This window comes from Toxorhynchites rutilus, chromosome 2, assembly GCF_029784135.1.
Source record: "Toxorhynchites rutilus septentrionalis strain SRP chromosome 2, ASM2978413v1, whole genome shotgun sequence".
Lineage (NCBI taxonomy): Eukaryota > Metazoa > Arthropoda > Insecta > Diptera > Culicidae > Toxorhynchites > Toxorhynchites rutilus.
In genome coordinates, this window is record NC_073745.1 from 256,941,101 (window position 1) to 256,962,118 (window position 21,018).

The 21,018-nt window shown below is 38.8% G+C and overlaps 1 protein-coding gene across 3 annotated transcripts in view; it reads left to right on the top strand.

Moving 5' to 3' along the window:
- The first annotated feature begins 3,060 nt into the window (after window positions 1–3,060).
- LOC129764852 (SRSF protein kinase 3) overlaps window positions 3,061–21,018 on the top strand; it is a 31,266-nt gene continuing 13,308 nt past the window's right edge. Inside the window, exons 1-2 of one of the 3 annotated variants that reach the window (XM_055764381.1) lie at window positions 3,061–3,437; window positions 3,675–6,155. In XM_055764381.1, the coding sequence (XP_055620356.1) occupies window positions 3,941–5,890 (1,950 nt within the window). In that variant the 5' untranslated portion in view covers window positions 3,061–3,437; window positions 3,675–3,940 and the 3' untranslated portion in view covers window positions 5,891–6,155. The remainder of the gene's footprint in view (window positions 3,438–3,674; window positions 6,156–21,018) is intronic. The other 2 variants (XM_055764382.1, XM_055764383.1) reach the window with 2 other exon arrangements.

Below are 21,018 nucleotides of genomic sequence, written 5' to 3' on the forward strand. Positions count from 1 at the left end.
TTTCAATTCCCAACGCTTCTCGGCCACTGCCCTATTAAACTGCTTTTCGATTCACAGTAAAAGTATGAGTTCAATAATTACAAAAGAAATCAGCGAAACACGATAAGTAACGAAGAATTACTCGGCACTGGGAGTAAATACGCTCGAAACCAAGCTGGTTCTTAGTAAATGGTGGTTGATGAAGTGTTGAGATGAATCTCAAACCAGCATAATCATGGGTAATAGCCAGGAAGGGGTGATAACCACTTCGTGCTGGCCGGATGAAACTGACCGCTTCTGCGAGATTGTTTCGGTCCAATTGTAGATACAGTCGAAGCTCTCTATAACGACATGTTTGAAGGTCCCTTCAAAATCGCATAGAAATTCTTTTCTTTATTGCGACATTTCTCTATAACGACCTTTTCCTATAACACATTATCGCTTCTATTTACTAAAACATAATATTCTCTATTGCGACAATTCTCATAGTGTGTGTGTCAATGTCAGTGTCTACGAACGTGAATAGTCTATGTTGTGTATTATAAGGTCTGACCAACTCTGAACGTCTGTTCACGCCGAATTGATTTAAATTTTCGGATATTTGAAGAATTGTTGTACAAGAATCCCGTTCTAGAATGAAATTGCATTGAATTTGCAATAAATTTAAAAATGAATGTATTGTTTGCGCATTTGTTATATGGATAAGGTTTTTGATATCAAATTCAGACAATAACTTGAAGTATCGTTTGTTCCACTTCGAAAACATTCACTGCTTAAAATGGGTGGAAAAAACACGAAAATCTTCAACGCTATAAATAAATTGGAAATAGTCTAAAGGTTCGACAAGGGTGCTAAAAAGAATATTGTCTAATGAATTCAATGTGCCGCACAATGCGAATTCATTCATCATCAAAATTATGGACTAGAGTCGTGAAAAGGGTAAGAATATTGGCTATATTGGCTTGGTATATTTTGTCCGGCGATGAGAGAAATAAATCCATTCATTTAATAAATCAGAGCGTGACGGAGCATTCCACAATGAAACTATAAGCCCACCCAGCAAGAGGATGGTTTCTAGATTATCTATGCTGGTTTATAAACAAAAAAATCAATTAACAATTTACTATTTTTTCTATCTAGAAAAAATTTTGTATCGAACGAATGAGTTAAATTTTATATTCATTATTTAATGTTTTTTGTTTCAAGATGGTTAGATTTTGATAATTTTTGATAATTTGATTGTTTTGCGTGAGCTTGGGCGTTTCTCTCCTTATAGCGACATTTAAGCTCTCTATAGCGACAATTCTCTATAACGACGGTCCCTTGCGATGTCGCTATAGAGAGCTTTCACTGTAGTGCAGATCTGAATGAAGTGTTTTATCGTACAGAAGTGAAGCGCATTGAAGAAAACGGTCATATTTGGAGGCGTTTTGAGCATTGAAAACTGGAAGTACTGGTCAGCTAGATCATGTATCATCATCGGAACAAGTGGTGTTCAAAGAAAGAAATGTCTGGAGATTACTTTCCAATGCGTGAATTTGCAAATTTCTGAAGAAGAAATGGAGCATTGTAATGTTATAAGATCATTTTTTATTAAACTACTCCGTACTGATACAGAGCATAACAGAGAGAAATCAATTTTACGTATAATTGGCTATTTTATATAGCCGTACTTATTGTCCCGCTTGCTCTGAATGGTACAAACAGTTTATCAGAGTCTGAGTGTAATCTGACGAGAACTTAAAAAAAATATCGATCACACCATGTCCCTCTGGCGACATCCATAGTTCGAAACGATTTATGCAAAACATGTGTTTTGCCAATACTGACAGAAGTACATAGTATACATAGCATCGACTGCGTTGTAAACATTGCGGAATGTATACAATTAGTGTACGGCTAGAGGAAATGTGAGAAGTGTATTCCCAGCAAACATAAAATCGTATAACTTTTGCACATGCTAGGTCGCATATAAATTCGTGTCAAATTACAAATCACATCTGTATCCAAAATGGTATAAAATGGTATAAATGGTTAAGTCGAATATCGGCATGACGATCCTTGAATAGCGATATGCAGTATTATATACGCACATTCTATTCATTTCATATAGCATGGTCGGGTCAAATCACATATCAGTGTAAAAGCATCGTCTTCCGTTATATACGGCTTTATAAGCGTATGAAATATGGCATATACGTTGATCGCCTCCACTTTTGCATGTATATGCCAGTAATATGCATCATATATCTACCAAATGTGTCTTGGATGTATGTATATCGCCTCCAATTATGGCTGTTCACACGATTTCATGTTTGCTGGGTTGTGTATACTGGCATAACTTTACGGAAGTGTTTTGGTAAAAATGCATTCATTTGAAACATTGAACTTACTTCTATTTTATTCAATGTGTGCTCCATCGGAACCTGCATTCTTGGTCCATCTTTCAGGCAATACATTGATTCCACGCTGGTTGAGACCCGGTTCCTCGAAGCGATCCTGTTGATAAGTAAATTTTGGTTTTTCATAAGATCGGAACCATTCTTTAGAAAGAATCGACGCCATTGACCGGAATAAATACTATTTTGAGGGAGCAATGTCTGCTGAATATGGTGGGTGAGGTAGAAATTCCCATCTATGTCTGTCTAGATAATTCTACAACATTGTTGCATATTTTGCAACAAGTTAGATTTTTCCGTTATTTTTCGTCATCGACACCAATTCGAGAGTATGTACCGTGAGTACATTATGTAGAAGTGTATTTTCTAATATTATTGGCAATCTTTAGAATTGACCAATCAGCAGCTGATCCGAGTTTGACAGAAAACTGGTCCGGAATCGATTCCACTGTTGCCTTGTCTCGTCTCAGATACTTCCAAATACTCGAATAAATTATCAGTCGAAGATAGATTCTAGTTCCAGCATCAACTTCAGCCGAGACACAATAGTGCTAAGTTCGCCACTCGCTCGCCCAAACTACCCTGCCCATACTTGACCGTTTTGTTTGTGTAGACTTTCGCGAACTGTCGTGTTTCCACAAGCGAAAATCTCGCTTCAAATCGTCGAACACTTGAGGTGAGTGTGGAAGTGTGCCTCTTTGCAAATAAAAATGATAACTTGTGTGTGTGGGGGTAACGAACGGTGGTGATGGTTTATTTCATTTTTCGGTCGCGGTTCCGGAAAAACGCATTTTTATCAATTTTTTCATCTTTTGTTTGAGCTAGTAGTGTGTATAGTTTCCGAACGTTGCTGCGGCGGTGAGATTCTCGAGCACAGGCTAAATTTCGCAAATTTTAGCGAACGGTGGAGTGCAAGCATTTCCGAAGCTGGCTCGCTCGGTGGTGTAAAAAGTGCGATTTTCCTCCATTTGGGAGAGATATTTTTTTCTGTAGCGACGAACGAGGAAGAAGGAATAGCTGAAGTTTTTTTTTTCTCGAGGAAGTGTGGAAGACTCCCGAGTGAGTGAGGGAGACGGGAAGAGAATTTTGTGTCGAGTTTAGCTGTCAAAAAAGAAAGACCTCTGTGAGTGGTGCGCAAACATAGCACACTGTGAATTCTTCTTCTTGATATGCGAAAGAAGAATATTCCGGACGATTTCTTCCTTTTTTCGGCATCGTAGTAAGGTGGTCCGCAAATGATCGGAAAAATCGCGTGAAATTGAAGCATTTTCGTTAGCATTCTTTAGTTTTCTTTAGTTGACAGTTGGGCGTTTGTTTTGGAGTTTTGGCGAATGAATTGCATAAGTCAAAAGCGAGAAACGGGAGCAGTTCATAATATTGGAGTTTCGGCTGATCACGATTTTTTTTGCAAGTGATAATCAATACTAGTGCAAAATTTTGGCGAAGCTATCTGAGAGGTTGAACCCTTTTTGTGGTGCTCTTGATAGATCGGGAGGCAGCAGCGTGGTGTTGTAGTGTATGGTACTGGAAGGAATTGACAAGCAAAGTGTGGAAGGCAAAAAATGAACTCAAAATCTGACACCAATCGGCATGTATTAACGATTCAGGCGAAAAAGAAGCGTCATAAGGCAGCGAAGAAAAAAGCCAAACAGCAGGCACAGCAAGCGGCACAAGCGGCATCAGCTCAACAGCAAACGAGCCAGGTGTCGTCTCCCGATAATGAAATGAATCCGGTTCCGGTGAATGACAATCAGCAGTATTCGAGCTTGAATAGCAGCAACAAGAAAAATAGTAGCTCCACGGAGACAATTGAGGATCGTGATGAACGGCTGCTAGACGATGGTGGCGGATATAGCAGTGACGAACGGGAAGGTGAGCAGGAGTGTCGGGAGGATTACTGCCGAGGTGGGTATCATCCGGTCAAACTCGGTGACTTGTTTCTGCAGCGTTATCACGTCATCCGAAAGCTCGGGTGGGGTCACTTTTCGACGGTGTGGCTCAGTTGGGATCTGGAAGAGAAACGATACGTAGCGCTGAAGATTGTGAAATCAGCGCAACATTTTACCGACACAGCTAAGGATGAGATCCAAATTTTAAAATCGATAAGAAACGCCGACCCGACGGATCCGAAGCGAAACAAAACGGTGCAACTGTTGAACGATTTTCGGATAACCGGTGTGAATGGCACCCACATTTGTATGGTTTTTGAAGTGCTGGGACACAACCTGTTGAAGCTCATCCTGAAGAGCAACTATCGGGGAATTCCGTTGCCCAACGTGAAATCGATCATCCGGCAAGTGCTCGAAGGGCTGGATTATCTGCACACAAGGTGTAAAGTGATTCACACTGATATCAAGCCGGAGAATGTTCTGCTCTGTGTGGATGAGAGTTACATCCGAAAGCTTGCGTGCGAAGCAACGGAAATGCATACCATGGGTTGCCGTTTGCCCTACTCACTGATTTCAGCTGCCCCTCCGCAGTTCCAGGAGCAGCCACTTAGTCAAAATATGAGCAAAACTAAGAAGAAAAAACTGAAGAAAAAGGCCAAGATGCAAACCGAACTAATCCGACAACAAATGGAGCACATACAGCAGCTTGAGTTCGGTGGGAAAGCGGTTGAAAACGGTGATATGGATGTGACTTCTAAAAAAATGGACCAAGAGCAAACCGATTGTGAATCCTCGATCGCATCACCGGAAAGCCCCCGGCTGCTGAACGGTGACCGATCTGGCACAGGGCCGGACTCATCCGGCGATGAAGAGGAACTTCCCACTCCGAAAATTACAGCAAAAGTGGTGAGCGACATTGCCAACACTTCCACCAATTCATCCAGCCCGGACCAATCCGCTTCCAACAATAATGACGACTCGTCTCACGAGAAGGCTTCTTCTTCGTCGCTCCCGACCGCATCTTCATCCCAACCGGCGACGAACAAACTGGACATTAGTGAATCGATGCGGAGAATTCTGTCCAGTGTTACAGAACGCAAGGATCCAGCCTTTGAGGTGTGTGATGTCGAGGTTAAAATTGCCGATTTGGGCAATGCCTGCTGGGTGGATAAACACTTCACGGAGGACATTCAGACGCGTCAGTACCGTTCGTTGGAGGTGATCATTGGCTCGGGGTACAACACATCGGCCGACATCTGGAGCACGGCTTGTATGGCGTTCGAGCTGGCCACCGGAGATTATCTGTTCGAGCCGCACTCGGGTGACAATTACTGTCGGGATGATGATCACATCGCTCACATCATCGAACTGTTGGGGCCGATTCCGAAGCGCATTGCGCTATCTGGTCGGATGTCGAATCATGCGTTCAATTCGAAGGGCGAACTTCGGAACATTACTGGTCTCAAGCCGTGGGGTCTTGTGGATGTGCTGCGGGAGAAATACGAGTGGGGACTGGAGGATGCCATCGAGTTTAGCGATTTCCTCAGTCCCATGCTGGATTACGATCCCAGGTCAAGGGCTACCGCCTCGCAGTGTCTACAGCACTCGTGGCTAAAGCACTAGGCTGGTAAAAAAGCAGTCAGGAGAAGCATAAAACGATGTAGAAGTGGTGAAAATACGATGTGCGTGTATAAAAACGGTGAAGGCGAAATTTGTTGAATATTAGCAAAAACAAATTAAATTAAATGTAATGAGTTGAAAAACTCGGTGACAAATGAGCCATAAATGATATTGCAAGTGGACACACGGGATACATGCTGAAGGAGGACGTTTTGTGAAGTGAAAAATAAGGGAGTGACTGCGGATAACACCATACAATAGGAAAATTGTAAGTTTCCTCGTCAACGTGTTTTTATTTGCGATCTGTGTGAGTAAAAAGTAATTTTGTTTGGTCTGTTTGTTTCTGTCCCAGTGTTGGTATTCATTGTGTAGGGCTCAGGCGGGTTCAGAATTTTCTTTTTTTCGCTGTTTTCATTTGTCATTTCCCAAGCAGCAGCTGTGTGTGACGACTGAGTCTAGTCGAATTTCTGATTATTTTCTTCTTACACAATAAATATCTTTGGAAGCGGGGACCGACACTCATATTGTGTAAAAGCCCTTGATGGGGTCTGAATGGAAAACCCAGCATGAACAATTCGGGGCTCTATGTGTTAATCATTGGGAAATTTTCCGACTATCGATTCATTTGAACACAATTTTCTTTCAGTATTCGATTATTGAGTGAATATTTGTTTTTTGTAATACAGGTCGGACTCGATTATCCGGAATTTTAGACTCGATTATACGGAGTATTTCAGCTTTGATTTTTTTATAAAAAAATTGAATAATTTGTTATAAATGTTATAAAAAACTTTATGAATAAGGGGCTTAGAAAGAAAGGGGTGTAAGCGACTTGATCGATTTCTCTTCATCAACTTTTTCTTTCGTGAATAACTCAGCGCACCAAAACGTTCCAATTTGATTCTGCTATAAAAACCGATTATACAGGTTCTGACCCATCGTCCATATTGTCAAATAAGCTGGGAATGTGTTTGCAGTTAAGTTATGATCAAAAGAGAAAGTCGATGGGGAGAAATCGATCAAATCACTTACACCCCTTTCTTTCTAAGCCCCTTATTCATAAAGTTTTTTATAACATTTATAACAAATTATTCAAATTTTCTATAAAAAAAATCAAGTCATTTAAGCCCAATTTAATTTAATCAAAAATCATTTAAGCCCCTCAAATATGATTATTTGAACAAAATTGAACGTAGCTAAGTAGAGGAGGGGGCTGGAATAGGGGTTATTCGGTACAATTAGTTTCGATTATCCGCAGTAGATCTATAGACGTTGAAAATTCCAAATTTAAGGCGGTAGTATGAAAACTTGAAAAAAATAATAAAATATTTCTGGCTCGATGTTCTGTGGGATGTCTACTTCACTGTAATTTTTGTCTCAGATTTGTCCGATGCTCGGTTCGTTTTCGGTTCCGAAGTTACAAGCCAATTAGTGGACTTAAGTCTTTGCTTAACCCTTTCATTACGGCAGTGTGCTCCGCCGAAGTGCTACCCCTGTACGGAGCACTGCGGCGGAAAGTATGCACATCGCGCTGGTGTGATCGAAGAACAGTATGAATTTCATGTCGTCTAAAGACGACGCTCGTATACACAGCTCGTCGCGCGGATGTCGTCTATAGACGACGCTCGTAACGAAAGGGTTAAGGAGCGCGTGAAGAATGCGTGCAACGCATACATCAGTTGATTGCGGGAATGGATAACCTGGCTACAAATGCTATCGAACAATATAATGGATGAATATATCTAGATTGGTTTTTGAATAGAGTGGCTCAGAATGCAAGGGGTGTAGGTGACTTGATCCATTTCTCTTCAACTTTTTATCTAGTTAATAACTCAACTGCAAAAACGTTCCAATTGAGGTTTGCTATAGAATCCGATAGATGAGGTTCTGTCCTATCTTCCACATTGTCAAATACAGCTGGGAATGTATTTGCAGCTATGTTATGACCAAAAGAGAGAGTCGATGTAGAGAAATCGAACAAATCATTAACACCCCTTTCATTCTAAGCCCCTTAATTGGTCTTATGTGAGTTTGTCGATCAAAGAATCGAACAACTTGTTTCGCTTACTATCGCGACCCGACCGATGGATTTGCAATACTGACGCATGCAACCAAAAGTCAAATGTTTTGGAAATTGCAGCAAATATAGCAACCTGTAACTTTAACGAATCTCCTCAAGGCGTTTTGGAGATAATTAAACAGCTTAAGCTTGAAATTCTTGTAACAATTTCTTCGAACGAGCAGAGGTGCGGTTGTCAGAAGCAGTTAGAGAAGCCCACAGTTCTAATTTGTCAACTAAAAAGTGACAGGAAGATCACCTTTGAACGTTGAAGAACAGTTTTATGATCCAGAGAGGGCAGACTGAAGGTACGATGTAAAATATATCAAACGTAAAAGGACGGTCATCAGATTTACTTGTAACGTAGAATATGATTTATTATAATGCATGAATTGATCTCACATGGCAACTGTTCAAACTCTTCACTTACAAAGCAAATATGTTGAATTCAATTGAATTCGAAAATTGTTTCATTCGACCAATAATTTAATCAATATAAACAAATGCTTACGAAGTGAATGGTAGTCCCACGTCAACCTTGCGGTTATATCATAGATATAATCAATACAGTTTTAAAAATCAATATTTTCAAAAAGTCCTACGTACGATGACAGGAAATATATCCAAGATCACGTGAAAAAACAATTGGTTGAAATCGGTTCATTAGAAAAACTTGCATTCCCACCAGTTTACAAGGTTTTGGCTGCAAGGGTTCAACAAACCGGTTGCAACTATATTCACTTTTTTCCATACATTCAATGTGTATAATATGCAACAAAGCAAAAGTATTTTAGAGAAAAATGGTAATTTTTATATTTTTCTCTAAAATATTTTTACGTTATTCTCGCAGCAGAATTTTCGAATTGCTTTCCAATTGCAATCCGTTTTTCTTAGCCCAAATAATAACTTCTTCGATTCCACGTGAGGATGTTTCTCTTGAAACCCAATTTTCGACCTCTTCATCTTCATCAACCTGATGTAGTTCCAAAACTGATGAAGCATTCGCACCCTCGACAGTCGAAAACGAATTTGTTTATGTCTTTCGATGTCTCAGGCCTTCTACACATTGGGCAACCGCAACCTGATCTATGTTGGCGATATCAGTCGCATCTCCAACTCAGCTCTGCACATTGAGGCAACTCAAACGGGATGGAATCGTTAAGTTTTCATCCGCCATCATGAACTGCATTTTCACTATACAGAAAAATCTGTTTGTATGGCATTCCTGGATGTACTTTGTAGTGCTACAGCCAGAGATGTCAAGTTTAAAGACATGTCTTCATTTTGAAGACGTTGAATTCACTGCTAGGACATTTGATTTTGGAAAGATATTTTGAAAATATTAGAAAGTATGTGAAGACATTTCAGTATGATAGTGTATGTGAATTTTCCAGAGATATTAGGCTGTAAAAAAAGTCTTGCGGTATTTCCGCGAGGTGTCGTTGTAAGCGCGTAGTTCTAGTTGTATTCATTGTCATACTATAGCTTGTTGGAAAGGTATTTTCGCGCTATAATATAGTCCTTGACAGTGTTTTGTTTGGTTAAGTCGTTCGTGAGTTATAGTGTCGCAAATATGGAGTAAAATAAAGAGAAAATCCGACATATTTTACAGTACTACTATGACAAAGGCAAAAATGCATCTCAAGCTGCCAATAAAATTTGTGCAGTTTATGGACCCGATACAGTTTCCATTTCCACCGCACAACGATGGTTTCAACGTTTTCGTTCTGGTGTAGAGGTCGTCGAAGATGCGCCACGCTCCGGAAGGCCTGTCGTCGAAAATTGCGACAAAATCTCTTAATTAGCCGAGAAAGACCGGCATAGTAGCAGCCGTAGCATCGGCCAAGAGCTGGGGATAAGTCATCAAACCGTTATTAACCATTTGAAGAAGCTTGGATTCACAAAGAAGCTCGATGTATGGGTGCCACACACGTTGACGCAAAAAAACATATTTGACCGTATCGACGCATGTGAATCGCTGCTGTATCGCAACAAAATCGACCCGTTTCTGAAGCGGATGGTGACTGGCGATGAAAAGTGGGTCACTTACGACAACGTGAAGCGCAAACGGTCGTGGTCGAAGCCCGCTGAAGCGGCTCAGACGGTGGCCAAGCCCTTATTAACGGCCAGGAAGGTTCTGCTGTGTGTTTGGTGGGATTGTCAAGGAATAATCTATTATGAGCTGCTTCCCTATGGCCAAACGCTCAATTCGGACCTGTACTGCCAACAACTGGACCGCTTGAAGGTAGTACTCATGAAGAAGAGGCCATCTTTGATAAACAGAGGCCGCATTGTCTTCCATCAGGACAACGCCAGGCCACACACTTCTTTGGTGACGCGCCAGAAGCTCCGGGAGCTCGGATGGGAGGTTCATTTGCATCCGCCGTATATTCCGGACCTTGCACCAAGTGACTACCACCTGTTTTTCTCCATGGCGAACGAGCTAGGTAGTCAGAAGTTAGCCACAAAAGAGGCCTGTGAAAAATGGCTATCCGAGTTTTTTGCCAATAAGGAAGTGAGTTTCTATAACAGGGGTATTATGAGGTTGGCATCTCGTTGGGAACAAGTCATCGAACAAAACGGCGCATATTTGACTTAAAACAGATGATTGTAACTAATTTTATGAACAAATGAAAATTCAAAAAAAATACCGCAGGACTTTTTTGATAGCCTAATATTATTTTCATAAAATTGGCCCATACAAAATAAAACTTTTGTCTTAGTGTCATCCGCTCACATTTTATCAGTGTCACTTGTTTACTTTTGTCCTCAGTAATCAATCGAGCCTCTTATCTTGATGTCATTCACTAGCTTTTTTTTCACGACCACTTCAAATTATGAAGCCCGAACGACTGAGAGTGAAATCCAAATCACTTGTCGAATTTGAACCCACAGAAACCAATCTACTGCTACCTGGAAGTATTGGAATAGGATTTTCAACGATGTCCGCAATCAAAACAGCAAGTGATTCCGCCAAAATTTCCGATAAAGGTGTTCTAATATTTCGTACTAGCTGTCGTGAGTTCTACTGTATATTTTTAAAGAAATTGTCCATACGACCACTATTGACATAATCCATCATTCGTTACTTAACATGTATTAACCCGGATGTGATTTCGAACTTTCCGGATATAGCGAAGAAACTGATGGAGTTATGCTTGGAAGTATTCGTTGATAAACATTATTAGCCTGGCACTCGTGCAGATAAAATAAAGGGTATGGACAATTGTGTTCAACGTCTTCTACTAAAAGTATATTATCTGCATATAAAAAAAAATAATCAAAAAATGGGTGGGTTATATCTATGATATAACCGCAAGGTTGACGTGGGACTACCTTAGCTGAGCAAACATTTGTTTGTATTGATTAAATTTTTGATGGAATGAAACAATTCCCGAATTCAATTGAATTCAATATATTTGCTTTGAAGGTAAAAAGATTGTATCATGCATCATGCATTGTAATAAATAATGTTCTTCGTTACAAGTAAATTTAATGGCAGTCCTTTTACGTTTGGTATGATGCCTAGGACAAAATATGTGAACGGAAGAATTATCAAACGTTTATTCTATTTTACGTATCCTTCTGAAGTTTGCATCTCTCGAGTGTACTTACTTCTCGAACCGCGAATTTGCTTGATTTGATGAACTTCAGGCACTCAGTTTCGATTTTGACATGTACGTCGAACGCATATTGTTTAATCAAAAGGCGTTATCGCAGCAAATGGTTAACAACATTTTTCCTAATCAGAAGAAGATATGAAGGCATATCCTTCAATGCAATAATGAATAACCGAGCCAAAGCGTTGTATTCGTACCCGCTTTCGTAATCCGTGTAAGGAAAACACTTTTCGGAGTGCAAAAAAATGCGGGTGCAGAAGTACCATCGGCTTGCATGAATCAACAACTTCAAATTCTATTTTTTACACTGTAGAGGTTATAAACTTGAAAGTTCATTCGTCTCTAAAGTTTGTACGATTTTCCCAGGTTCCTAAGTTTAGGAGACCGTGTTAAGCAAACATATTCTAGTTTGCACAAAGGCAAGTGAGTACAAAAGTTCTTCTTGTTTTTGAAGTCTGTGTTAGGCGAACACATTTCAGTCGAAACAAAAATGCTCCCTACTTGCATGAATTTGCAATGCCAATTTCCTCAGACACCTTGGTTCTGAAGTCTGTGTTGGGGAAACACATTTCAGACGGAACAAAAATACCCCCGACTTTCATGTATTTGCAATGCCGATTTCCCCGCTCCATGGATTTGAAGTATGTGTTAGGGAAACACATTTCAGTCGAAACAAAAATGCCCCCGACTTACATGTATTTGGAATGCCAATTTCCTCAAGGCTGCTTGGTTTTGATGGCTGTGTTACGGAAACTGTAGAGCGAGCCAATTAAAATGAGACAGTTAGGGCGTTTAGATAACACTTAACATTTTACCGTTATTCAATTGTTTATCTAATGAAAAAAAAACATTTTATTAATTGCGATAGAAGCGTAGAAATATTCCCTATCAATTGATGGTAACATCCTTCCGATCCAGTAAGAAATGTTCGAGTTATAAACATTCGGAATCTTTCATTTTTTTCTGCATGTTCTGTGTTTAGGTTTTATTTTACCCCCTATATACTTCGGTTAGATGTAGTCCTACGTCAAAATTGGACAATTTTTGAATGGAACTAATTCTTCAGTCGAAGGATCTTCCAAATTTTACACAATCACCTTGTTTGTGAAAAAAGCTCTGATTGTATCGCATGACAGTGCATCATTGGAGAGGGGGTTTTCTATACTTACAGCACATAGAATCGTGTACCATGCAATCACGAATGCAGGAGGAGTTACTAGTGTTGTCGTAACGAAATCGCTCATCCATTACGGGTGTAATGCTCACTCAAGATACTTGGGGTCCTCAAAAGCGAAGCAAACTGAAGAAGATAAGAAAGAAATCGCTGCAAAATGAAATCGGGAAGCAGAAAAAGAAGCGTAGGAACTGTATAACTGTATAATTTGGATTTGTAATAACGCTTAATGAATGAAATACCATTGATTCACATTCTTTTTTCTTGTGGTTTTTTATGGCATCCAATAGAAACAATCGTATCTTTGAAAAAATAGTAGAAAAAAAATAGTGGCCAAAATTTCAACTGAAATGTAGTACCAGCATATGGGTCGAAACAAGTCCTTAAAATAATTCAAGTAAAAATGAGACTCATTTTAAATAAAAAGGAGTCAGAGTCAGATTCAGTTCTACTTGCTTCGTGTTATTTACTTCATCTCATCTCATATGCCTCTATTCCTGCTTAGCATTTTTGTCCAGCATTATTTTAACAAGATAAGTTTTCTGTTTAATTTTTTTTGCGATAGTTAGAAATAATTAAACACGGGTTATTACTAAAAACCTGAAAAAATCCACATATCTCACTGAATCACATACATAATGAGCTTTAAAAACATGATTGCTTATTTTTTTATTTTGATGGTTGGGGCATGCGGATGAGATTTGATTCAAGTAACATAATTACTTAATTTGACTAACATTAAATGAATCGTAGAATTTCGATCGCATAGAAGAATCGCATTATGGGTTTTTGGTTCTACTTAGAAACAGATCATAGAGGCCATCCGGGATAATGTTTGGATGTGATCAATGCGGTTCTGGTCCGTTATTCTAATAAATGAAACTTTTTAAATTCTGAGTATGTAGAGGTGGGTGGGTCTGATACTTTTGAAAGGGCTTAAGGTTACAGGTGCACATATTCCAGAAACAATCCCGGGTCGATCTTCTGACCCTTCATCCAACCCAAAATCTGTTGCTGAAATACACACCGTTAATTTTTTTTGTCAACTTGGAAACAATAAAGTAGAAATAGTTTCGCAATTCTGTTTCCAATTTTTAACCAACGACACAATATTATGGAATTTTCATTTTCGAAAGTCGGGAATTTCGTGAAATCATGCGGGAATTCAAAAATTGAAAGTAAGTGGCCACCCAGAAGGTTGTCAAATTAGTGGTCACAAGTCATATTTACACAATCACATTCATTAGGCTGACAGTGAAAATTGTGACAAAATCGGATGGTGACATAAGGTCTAGCCGGAACGTTCTTTTCTAGAACTGGGACATCTATCAAGATTTCGACTAAGTGTCAGACGTATGACACGGTTGGATTAAATGGGACGGTTCAATGACGGTACAAGATAAATGACCTGGAAAATACAATTTTTTGAGCTTTCAAATGTGACATAAAGAACACTACTGATGATCAAAATAAAATGCTATTGATGTTTGAATAGAAGTATGAAATGTTTATTCAAAAAAAAAAAAATTTTAAGAATTAATTCGGTTTTTCAAAGATCGATACGTTGAAACCGATTTTTATCAGTGGATCGATCCCTACCGCGTTAGAAAATCGCTTCGTCAAGATCGACCTTTTTCTAAAGATAGCTCAATCCTAAATAGTATGCAGTCAGAAAGGACCAAGTGCATACGACCATAGCGGCTAGAGAGAAGCCACGTTTTCTGACACAGAAAATTGAAGGAATTTCAAATGAAAATGAAACCTGGGTGTAGTTTATTATCGCCGTTTTTTGCAAGGTATTTTTTGTGCAGATTTTTCAATTTCGCGGTTTTAAGGAAACCGGAGCAATATCACATCTATCCCTCAGCTCATATTTCTCCCTCATGTTCCCTCAAATCATATGACAGTAATTAGTGCATGACGGAAATTAGTGCCGAATTCTATCGCGATTCTCACGTTGATATTCGATGACCTGGTATTTTACGCGGATTTTCCAATTAACGCGTTTTTTTTACGCAAATTTTCGAATTAACGCGGGTTTTTTACGCGGATTTTCCAATTAACGTGTTTTAAATTATCGAATTAACGCGGTTTTTTTACGTGGATTTCCCAATTAACGTGTTTTTACGAGGTACGTATTTAGAGATAATACGGATATCCGGTAACTAGCCCGTTATTTGGCTTATCCGACCAGATACCGGGTATTTGAACAAAAAAACAAAAATTTCTCATTATCACAAGATAAACCTTTTTTTTCAAGATAAAATCAATATTAAAACATAACATTAATTCATTAACATTATTATTTTAATAATATATTCTTTAACCCTCCTGTACTCGCGTGCAAAATCATAACACGTATACTCGGGTATGGTGTCACAGACCGAAAATTGTTACACAATGTTACCATTGTGTATTTTTCAGGTTTTATTGGCATTTATTTGAAGAAGAAGGTATGATTGAATGAAAAAACTCCGAAAAATATGTTTTCTTCGTCTTTATTATGTTTTAATAGCCATCTAATTCAACCTCCTCAAAATAGAGTAATTTTTGATACTCCAACACAAATAACGAAATTCGAATTTTTGACGTAGGACTACGTCTTTCATTTCTATACCGGAGTGTAAAATCAAAGTTTTGAAAACGAAAGCGTGACGCCGGAGACCGAGATTTTGAGCGTTAATAGCTCTTAAACAACTGACCGAAATGGTATGATAAACACTTCATTCGAAAGATTAATTGTCTACGCGTTATATACTTGTTGCTTTTTCATCCAAAATCTTGTTTCAATTGCCTTAAAATTGCTTTCAAAACAGGCTATTGGAATCACCAATCGGTATATAAGCGCGCGACGCTCGGAAATCCACTCAGTTATAATTGAACAGCGATTGGAGCATGTTGTCGCTGTTCTGGTGAAGCTGACTTCGTTCATCATGAAAGCGCTGATGCGCTTATTACCTGCCCTGACCTGACCTGACCTGATCTGATATTGTGCCTTCAACGTAACGCTCTCGTTTTCGAAGTCCCCCAAATATTCGTTTATTCATTCATTCAGAATTGATTCAGATGCAACTAAAAACAAATGATCACTGAATCAACGATAGTCCTACGTTACCCTTGCGGTTATACCACAGATATAACCCACTTCCTGTTTTTAGTGTTTTTAATTAAAAGTAAGCAACTGAATATAATTCATAGTAGTATAAAGAGCTATAAAATAACACAAAAACGTATTAATTGATTGTAATTTCATAGGAGTAAGAATCAGAACATAGCATAACTGAATGCTCGAAACAAACATATTTTTTACACTTCATGCAGTTGTTGCGTGTTTTTCGGGTCTTTTATCGAAGAGAAGAATGTATAACGACCTTCTAGATAATTACCAGACCATAAAGGTTCTGGAATATAAAGTTTGCATATTTCTAATATTCTCTGTCTCTGTTTTCTTGGTAAACTAAGAATTAATGCCTTTTTTAGATGGGGCATAAAAAGATGATATAAAAAAGACACTTGTCCAAAAAAGTTACTCCTACATTCGCGTCGGTGTGTGAGACCGAAAGTGCTAAAAAAGTGGCATACGTCCCCTTTGTACCGACACATGCGATACGCTAAACGATGACGGACGACGAATAATGAAGCTAGAGAAAATCGCAAAGTCGTAGCTTTGATATTTTCTGAGAAATGAACGGATTATTGATTTCTCGGCCCGACAGACTAATGCGCGAGTATAGGAGTGTTAACCGACCGAATACGCTTTGCTTTGTACACCAGTACACACTACTGCAAGGAGCTGAAAGATAGACTCTAGCACACCTTGCCAATTCGGGATACTACATAGAGTTTGATGACCATGAAACGTAAGGAATGTGATTGCGATTAATCGAATAGCGATTTCGAATAGCAGTCGAATCGTTAGTAATGGGATTTTTTTCCTGAATGCATCATTTTCATTTGGAACGTTGGAACTGTCCCAAGAGTTGTCGTGAGTAGGATTCCGTTCCACGTCCCAGGAATCGATTCACTGAATAAATCGGTACCAAAGAATCGTTCTTTGGTCAATTCTTCTCTTTTTTCGCCTGCTTTGGCATGGCTCGGATGGTTTTGTTAATTGCAATGCAGATGCACTTCAAGTGAAATATTCGCTAGCGTTCACAGCTCGAGGTAAAACATAAAACACAAAACGAGCAGAATAAGCGACCTTTGTTGTTTCGGGCAGAGAAAGATTCTGAGAATTTTCCTCAGAGGAGAGGCAATGCAATGCAATAAAATTTCAATTTTATACGCTAGCGACAGCTTACTTACTATGCAAGGGTGGAGTTTGCTTCGCAAATATTATCGTTTCGCTGTCCCCCTTCTTTGTTTCTATTCTAGCGGCTGCATAAGTTGCCCGTTATTGACAGCTCTGTTCGAGAAAGCACACAAATGGACAGAACAAATGTATGGGGAAATGGGAATGCTTCCAATTTTCATCAATTTAAACAATATACAGACTATGGGATTATAATGTATAGTATATCAAACCAATCTTAGAAAATTTCCGATTCGAATTCGAATTCGATTTTCGATTCGATTCGATTAGTATGCAAATATTTAAAATCCGTTCGCAGCAAAAAAAAAGTCACAGGAGGGTTGTGTCCAAGACACGACCGCATAGTTGACGTAGGATTCCGTTAGACTCTTTGTTGATTTTGGATATGTTTGAAGAATTACATCGTTAAACTCTTTGATAATGATTTGGTGGCCCTGAAAAGGGCAATTTTGTTTGGTTGTTGGGTATTGTTTGTTCACTCCACCAGTGTTTACCGAGTGATGATGACAGGAGTATGGTAAACAGTCGTTGTGTGGTACATATCAGATAGAAGATGCCTCAGTGGCCCTAGACGGATGCCTCCTGTGTTATGTATGGATGAAATAAAGAAAAAAAAACTCACCAATGTAATTTAAGACAATTACCAATACCGAACACAATTATCAGTTTTTCTCATCAGTAAAAACATGTTACTTTAATATAGAGAAAACATATTTGAAATGGAAAAGGTAATTTTTCAATGATTTTTACTTTCCGAGTGTTTATTCAACTCAATGCGAATTTTAATTGGACTAACAACACCTAATACTATATGTAAAGTATATGGGGAATCTCTTTTTCAAATATTCCTTCAGTTTTCCAATCTTCTCTCGCCGCATGAACTTTCTTTGTGTGAAAATGAACGCAACAAAACAGACAGCTCAAACCAAACGATCCGTTCTCGAGCGAGAACATACCTTGGTTTTTATTTATGAAAATTGAAATAAATCATTTCATATATCGAGTCTTTTTTAACACAACTGCTGCCAACAATTTTACAATTACACTTGTGCGAAACTTTTCACAATACACGATCGGTCATTGATATGAAATTTCACGAGCAACCAACAATAAATTTTCAAATTTAAATTTTATTTGCTAGAATTAATCGTGTCACTCACCCTACTTGCAATATAAAGTTGCCCCCGACTTGCATATATTTGCAATGCCGATTTTCCTCGGGCACCTTGTTTTTGATGTCTCTATTATGGAACCCATATCGGTGGGAATCAAAACTCACCTTACTTCCTGTATTTGCAATGTCGATTTCTCCCAGGCAGCTTGGTTTTGATGTCTCTGTCAGGGAATCGCCGCATGTGTCATCATTTTCGACCAATTAGACGTGGATATTTCCGTTAGGATAGGGGTTGAGATTTCTCAATTGTTCGATAGTTAGTTTCATGACATATATTATTTTATCCAATATAAAAAATTGTTATGAAGTGCCGAAATCGATTGATGCAAAAAATTCACCAATCCATCATGGAATGACTGAGCAATAAGCGTTTGAAATTGGACAATATTCATGATGTGCTCGACTTTCGATTTTCAATGTGTACCCTAATATGTTCCCGAAAGACGTAATCCTACGTCAATAGTTTATTAACGTTAACTTTATTTCATAAAAACGTGTTTTCTGATTTGGCACCCTTAATGTAAGACGTAGTCCTACGTCAAAATGTTGATCACTGGAACTGAAAACTATAAAATATGGAAATATTTAGAAAAATTGTTTTTTTTTATGTTTTACGATACGTGACTATTTTATATTTGAATTATATTCGAACTATTTTGTTGCAGGCTGAATGGAAAACGTAGCAAGAATTATTCGGGGCTCAACGTATTGATGTTGATGTTCATTGCATAATTTTTTTACATATGATTATGTTTTTGATTTCTATATAGGGGGGTCATTCTACGAAAAATGTAACGATTTATTAAGAGTTTTCAAGCGCATATTACTCAAAATGTCGACATATGTTGTGTTATTTATCATTAGACAGGAAATTTATCCATATTTTTTTTTGCTTGAAACATAAACAGTGAATATATTAAAAAGAAAGTCAACAATTTGACGATTTAATTGGGTATGTTTTCTTTCGATTGCACTATCCACTCGCTTCCTCCCCGACGCAACGAGCAAACTTTTTGCCTAAATTCGGGCGTTAGCACATAATGTGAGTTGATGCGTGAAATGAATTATTCTCCATTTACCGATAATAGGCATTCATTTTATATTATACTGTATGTTGTCCAATCAATTTGTGCTCAATTTATGTTTTTATCGTGTAGGTCTCACTACTAACAATTTTTGTAAATGTGGTCCTGGATGTCATATCGAGTATGTTGTTTGGTTATGTTAAAAATGCAATAAATGAATTTAAATGGCTGCTGATCTAGAAGATCGAAAGGGTATACCCACGTAAATCAGATTATGATAGCTTGAGTAGTAGCGATCTTACAGGGCTATAAAGTTATTACAAACAATGTTCCGGACAACGTGGTAAAGAGAGATTATGCTATTTTTATCTATGATATATTTTTGTAGTCATAGATTGATTTGACTCAGGGTTATATTAATTTAGGTCTTAAATATTTAGACTTGTGTTTAAAAATGATACATGATGACTCTTTGTTTTCTTCTGCATGATTGAATAAACAAAAGAAAAGGGTAGTAATGGCTTTAATGGGTGACCGGAATAAATCGCCACAGTAAACAACTGCAACAGAAACAACCGCTTAGAAAAAGTGTAGTAGGCTAGAAATATTTGGCGCGGGAAAAACATCATGTGCCTCACATTTCTATTATAAATTTATTCTCTTGTTCTCGTTTTTCGAAATTTATTCTGAGGACAATGTAATGGGGACGAAGTCCCCATTTGGCGAGGATAAGGAATCGAGGCGGCCCATGCCGCCAAGATGACGCAATCCGAGTCCACCGCCGACCCGCCGTCGGAAGCGGCGGTGTCTCGCACGCAAACCTGGGATCCACTGATTGCCCGGTTAGTTTGAAACATAGGATACGATCCTTTAGCAATGTCCGACCGAGCTCTAGCGAGCGTCGGACGGTATACGTCTGCCCGGGGCGTTACGTTTGCCTGGGGCGATACGTTTGCCCGGTTAATTCTTGTTTTGAAATACAATACCGCGCCACAATATTTATAGCCTACTACACATTTTATAAGCGGTGGTTTCTGTTGCAGTCGTTTTCTGTGGCGATTTATTCCGGGAACCGCTTTAATGGTATTTTTGTGTACATTTTTGAACAGAATTCGGTACCGAATTCTACCACGTTATGTCTCTAACTCGTTTAAAGAATACAAGTACATACAGGAAACGGGTTTTCCAGGGCAAGAGAAAAAAGAACAGATTTTGAACAATAAAAAACTCAATTTAAATGCAATTACTGCACACAATCACAGTCCTATGTCAAGACTCCTTCCGTGCCCCTAGCCTCAGACCCATCAACTTTTTTTCTTAATTGATCATTTCTACAGGCTCAGTTACATAGGTTTAAAGGAGCCGAACTATTATATATGGTCGGTGTTAACATATTAAGGACCGCACATTTTGGGGCAAACTTGAACGCTTCATTTGTTCGAATTCCACGAATGAGATCGTTATCTTCGATGTGGATGAGATGAAAGCGAGCCTTGTTAGATTCTTGGCAAACCAAGAATTTAACCTTCAAGTGTAGAAAACACGGGCTATTTCGTGATCCATCCGTAAGGCCAGGCGCAAATTGAGACGCGTATAGCGCGAGTAGCTTGGCGCGATATAGCGCCTGTTTTTGTGGCTAATGAAAACAGATAGAACGGCGCAAATTGGCGCGGAGACGCGAGATGGTGCAGCGCTCGTGCGGCACGATTCGCGTGACGCTCTGGTTGCACCACAGTTTTTCGTGTTTGTCGTGCTGGCTATGGTGGC